Raw genomic sequence first — 6,000 nt, forward strand, 5'->3', positions numbered from 1 at the left:
CAGTCTCTACACTCTCCCTTCAGTCTCTACACTCTCCCTTCAGTCTCTACACTCACCCTTCAGTCTCTACACTCGCCCTTCAGTCTCTACACTCGCCCTTCAGTCTCTACACTCTCCCTTCAGTCTCTACACTCACCCTTCAGTCTCTACACCCTCCCTTCAGTCTCTACACTCTCCCTTCAGTCTCTACACTCACCCTTCAGTCTCTACACTCTCCCTTCAGTCTCTACACTCTCCCTTCAGTCTCTACACTCTCCCTTCAGTCTCTACACTCACCCTTCAGTCTCTACACTCACCCTTCAGTCTCTACACCCTCCCTTCAGTCTCTACACTCACCCTTCAGTCTCTACACTCTCCCTTCAGTCTCTACACTCTCCCTTCAGTCTCTACACTCTCCCTTCAGTCTCTACACTCTCCCTTCAGTCTCTACACTCTCCCTTCAGTCTCGACACTCACCCTTCAGTCTCTACACTCACCCTTCAGTCTCTACACCCTCCCTTCAGTCTCTACACTCTCCCTTCAGTCTCTACACTCTCCCTTCAGTCTCTACACTCACCCTTCAGTCTCTACACTCTCCCTTCAGTCTCTACACTCTCCCTTCAGTCTCTACACTCACCCTTCAGTCTCTACACTCTCCCTTCAGTCTCTACACTCACCCTTCAGTCTCTACACTCGCCCTTCAGTCTCTACACTCTCCCTTCAGTCTCTACACCCTCCCTTCAGTCTCTACACTCACCCTTCAGTCTCTACACTCTCCCTTCAGTCTCTACACCCTCCCTTCAGTCTCTACACTCACCCTTCAGTCTCTACACTCACCCTTCAGTCTCTACACTCACCCTTCAGTCTCTACACTCTCCCTTCAGTCTTTACACTCACCCTTCAGTCTCTACACTCTCCCTTCAGTCTCTACACTCACCCTTCAGTCTCTACACTCACCCTTCAGTCTCTATACACTCACCCTTCAGTCTCTACACTCACCCCTTCAGTCTCTACACTCTCCCTTCAATCTCTACACTCGCCCTTCAGTCTCTACACTCACCCTTCAGTCTCTACACTCTCCCCTTCAGTCTCTACACTCTCCCTTCAGTCTCTACACTCACCCTTCAGTCTCTACACTCACCCTTCACTCTCTACACTCTCCCTTCAGTCTCTACACTCACCCTTCAGTCTCTACACTCTCCCTTCAATCTCTACACTCACCCTTCAGTCTCTACACTCACCCTTCAGTCTCTACACTCACCCTTCAGTCTCTACACTCACCCTTCAGTCTCTACACTCACCCTTCAGTCTCTACACTCACCCTTCAGTCTCTACACTCACCCTTCAGTCTCTACACTCTCCCTTCAGTCTCTACACTCTCCCTTCAGTCTCTACACTCTCCCTTCAGTCTCTACACTCTCCCTTCAGTCTCTACACTCACCCTTCAGTCTCTACACTCACCCTTCAGTCTCTACACTCACCCTTCAGTCTCTACACTCACCCTTCAGTCTCTACACTCTCCCTTCAGTCTCTACACTCACCCTTCAGTCTCTACACTCACCCTTCAGTCTCTACACTCTCCCTTCAGTCTCTACACTCACCCTTCAGTCTCTACACTCACCCTTCAGTCTCTACACTCTCCCTTCAATCTCTACACTCTCCCTTCAGTCTCTACACTCACCCTTCAGTCTCTACACTCACCCTTCAGTCTCTACACTCTCCCTTCAGTCTCTACACTCACCCTTCAGTCTCTACACTCACCCTTCAGTCTCTACACTCTCCCTTCAGTCTCTACACTCTCCCTTCAGTCTCTACACTCACCCTTCAGTCTCTACACTCACCCTTCAGTCTCTACACTCTCCCTTCAGTCTCTACACTCACCCTTCAGTCTCTACACTCTCCCTTCAGTCTCTACACTCTCCCTTCAGTCTCTACACTCACCCTTCAGTCTCTACACTCACCCTTCAGTCTCTACACTCTCCCTTCAGTCTCTACACTCAGCCATCAGTCTCTACACTCTCCCTTCAGTCTCTACACTCACCCTTCAGTCTCTACACTCTCCCTTCAGTCTCTACACTCTCCCTTCAGTCTCTACACTCTCCCTTCAGTCTCTACACTCTCCCTTCAGTCTCTACACTCTCCCTTCAGTCTCTACACTCTCCCTTCAGTCTCTACACTCTCCCTTCAGTCTCTACACCCTCCCTTCAGTCTCTACACCCTCCCTTCAGTCTCTACACCCTCCCTTCAGTCTCTACACTCTCCCTTCAGTCTCTACACTCACCCTTCAGTCTCTACACTCACCCTTCAGTCTCTACACTCACCCTTCAGTCTCTACACTCACCCTTCAGTCTCTACACTCTCCCTTCAGTCTCTACACTCTCCCTTCAGTCTCTACACTCTCCCTTCAGTCTCTACACTCTCCCTTCAGTCTCTACACTCTCCCTTCAGTCTCTACACTCTCCCTTCAGTCTCTACACTCTCCCTTCAGTCTCTACACTCTCCCTTCAGTCTCTACACTCACCTTTCAGTCTCTACACTCTCCCTTCAGTCTCTACACTCTCCCTTCAGTCTCTACACTCTCCCTTCAGTCTCTACACTCTCCCTTCAGTCTCTACACTCTCCCTTCCGTCTCTACACTCTCCCTTCAGTCTCTACACTCTCCCTTCAGTCTCTACACTCTCCCTTCAGTCTCTACACTCAGCCATCAGTCTCTACACTCACCCTTCAGTCTCTACACTCTCCCTTCAGTCTCTACACTCTCCCTTCAGTCTCTACACTCTCCCTTCAGTCTCTACACTCTCCCTTCAGTCTCTACACTCACCCTTCAGTCTCTACACTCACCCTTCAGTCTCTACACTCACCCTTCAGTCTCTACACTCTCCCTTCAGTCTCTACACTCTCCCTTCAGTCTCTACACTCACCCTTCAGTCTCTACACTCTCCCTTCAGTCTCTACACTCTCCCTTCAGTCTCTACACTCACCCTTCAGTCTCTACACTCACCCTTCAGTCTCTACACTCTCCCTTCAATCTCTACACTCGCCCTTCAGTCTCTACACTCGCCCTTCAGTCTCTACACTCTCCCTTCAGTCTCTACACTCTCCCTTCAGTCTCTACACTCACCCTTCAGTCTCTACACTCACCCTTCAGTCTCTACACTCACCCTTCAGTCTCTACACCCTCCCTTCAGTCTCTACACTCTCCCTTCAGTCTCTACACTCTCCCTTCAGTCTCTACACTCACCCTTCAGTCTCTACACTCACCCTTCAGTCTCTACACTCACCCTTCAGTCTCTACACTCACCCTTCAGTCTCTACACTCTCCCTTCAGTCTCTACACTCTCCCTTCAGTCTCTACACTCTCCCTTCAGTCTCTACACTCTCCCTTCAGTCTCTACACTCACCCTTCAGTCTCTACACTCACCCTTCAGTCTCTACACTCTCCCTTCAGTCTCTACACTCTCCCTTCAGTCTCTACACTCTCCCTTCAGTCTCTACACTCACCCTTCAGTCTCTACACTCTCCCTTCAGTCTCTACACTCTCCCTTCAGTCTCTACACTCTCCCTTCAGTCTCTACACTCTCCCTTCAGTCTCTACACTCACCCTTCAGTCTCTACACTCTCCCTTCAGTCTCTACACTCACCCTTCAGTCTCTACACTCACCCTTCAGTCTCTACACTCTCCCTTCAGTCTCTACACTCTCCCTTCAGTCTCTACACTCACCCTTCAGTCTCTACACTCTCCCTTCAGTCTCTACACTCTCCCTTCAGTCTCTACACTCTCCCTTCAGTCTCTACACTCACCCTTCAGTCTCTACACCCACCCTTCAGTCTCTACACTCTCCCTTCAGTCTCTACACTCACCCTTCAGTCTCTACACTCACCCTGCAGTCTCTACACTCTCCCTTCAGTCTCTACACTCACCCTTCAGTCTCTACACTCTCCCTTCAGTCTCTACACTCTCCCTTCAGTCTCTACACTCACCCTTCAGTCTCTACACTCACCCTTCAGTCTCTACACTCTCCCTTCAGTCTCTACACTCTCCCTTCAGTCTCTACACTCTCCCTTCAGTCTCTACACTCACCCTTCAGTCTCCCTTTATACTATAATATTGCATCTATACATATTAAAAGAAGTGAGGGATGCGATAGCAGAGGTACATAAAAAATTATTAGAAAAGTGAATAATGCCAGAGGACTGACGGGGAGCTAATGTGATTCCTATACTTAAAAAGGGAGATAGAACAAGCCCAGGGAACTCTGGACCAGTTAGCTTAACGTTGGTGGTAAAGATAATGGAATCTTTACTCAAGGATGTAATCGAATAACATCTAGAACCTGAAAATATAATAAAGAATAGTCGGAACGGATTTCAAAAGGGAAGGTCATGTTGACCAACTTTACTGAATTATTTGAAGAAGTAACGGAACGAGTAGACAAGGGTAAGACAGTAGATGTACTATATTTGTATTTTCAAAGGGCCTTCGATAAGGTACCGCATAGAGGACTCCTGACTAAGGTCAGAACATGCAGAATGGACAGCAATCTGGCTACAAAACAGAACCGAGTGTAGGGGTTAATGGTAGCTGCTCAGACTGGTGGTAGGTGGAAGTGTTCCACAAGGATCGGTGCTGTAAATTCTATGTAATACCCCCTCTATCCAGCTCCCCCTGTCTATCCCCCCTCTGTCCCCCCCCCCTCAGTCCCCCCTCTATCCATCTCCCTCAGTCCCCCCTCTATTCCCCCTCTCAGTCCCCCCCCCATCCATCTCCCTCTATCCCCCCTCAGTCCCCCCTCTATCTCCCCTCAGTACCCCCTCTATCCCCCCCTCAGTCTCCCCTCTATCCACCTCCCCCTGTCTATCCCCCTCTATTCCCCCCCTCAGTCCCCCCCCCTATCCATCTCCCTCTATCCCCCCCTCAGTCCCCCCTCTATCCACCCCCCCTCAGTCCCCCCTCTATCCGCCCCCCCTCAGTCCCCCCTCTATCCCCCCTCAGTACCCCCTCTATCTCCCCCCCTCAGTCCCCCCCCTCTATCCATCTCCCTCTATCCCCCCTCAGTCCCCCTCTATCCCCCCCTCAGTCCCCCTCTATCCCCCCCTCAGTCCCCCTCTATCCCCCCCTCAGTCCCCCTTCTATCCCCCCCTCAGTCCCCCCTCTATCCATCTCCCTCTATCCCCCCTCAGTCCCCCCCCTCTATCCATCTCCCTCTATCCCCCCCTCAGTCCCCCTCTATGCCCCCCCTCAGTCCCCCTTCTATCCCCCCCTCAGTCCCCCCTCTATCCCCCCCCCCTCTATCCATCTCCCTCTATTCCCCCCCCCCCTCAGTCCCTCACAGCTCTGTGTTGAGTCTGATTATGGTCTGTTCCCACTCACAGTGCAGGACATCGTATTCCAGCTCCAGCGTTTTGTCTCGGCCATGTCCAAGTACTATGACGAGTGTTACGCCGTCTTAAAAAATGCCGACGTCTTTCCCATCGAGGTCGACTTGACGAAAACAATGTTGAACTACAGTCCAAAGGATATTTACACAGACGCAGAGGAAGAGGAGGAGAAGGAGAACGAGGAAAATGGAGAGAAACTATTTGATGATGAATAGAATATCTTTTCCTGTCTGGAGGGGGAAATGAGCCCTTACACTAAATCAGGACAGAAATGTGCCGTGTATAGTTGGAGTGATGATCTGTTTTATTTATGTTTCCCTTGGATCGACCGTTGATCCCCGTCCGCTCCTTGAGATAAATACAAATACTTTATGGACCTGCCCTTTTGTACATGTGTGTAGTTGTTTCAATGTCTCCTGTTTAGTGCGTCCTTTCTGTCTGAGCCTCTAGAGGTGGGATGTGGAGTCCAGCTTGTAGCCTCGCACCACTTGCCTGAAGTTCCACAGCTCCTGTCCTCGGAATCGCGACGCTGCCCTGTACATATGTGTGAAGCTAACAATACTGGCATGTCTATTTGCAACACCACATTTCTGATTGGTCCCCTTGGAGGACAAGACACACCCAACAGTTTGTCTGGAATGT

At 50.6% G+C, this 6,000-nt stretch overlaps 1 protein-coding gene across 1 annotated transcript in view; it reads left to right on the forward strand.

Moving 5' to 3' along the window:
* The window catches only part of pick1 (protein interacting with prkca 1), a 29,096-nt gene extending 23,357 nt beyond the window's left edge, over positions 1–5,739 (forward strand). The window contains exon 7 of the mRNA XM_085981137.1: positions 5,353–5,739. Coding sequence (XP_085837263.1) covers positions 5,353–5,573 — 221 coding nt within the window. The 3' untranslated portion in view covers positions 5,574–5,739. The remainder of the gene's footprint in view (positions 1–5,352) is intronic.
* The last annotated feature ends 261 nt before the right edge of the window (positions 5,740–6,000 follow it).

Source organism: Somniosus microcephalus, unplaced genomic scaffold (assembly GCF_052327205.1).
Source record: "Somniosus microcephalus isolate GS21.2 unplaced genomic scaffold, FLI_Smic_1.0 scaffold1338, whole genome shotgun sequence".
NCBI classification, from domain to species: Eukaryota; Metazoa; Chordata; class Chondrichthyes; order Squaliformes; family Somniosidae; genus Somniosus; species Somniosus microcephalus.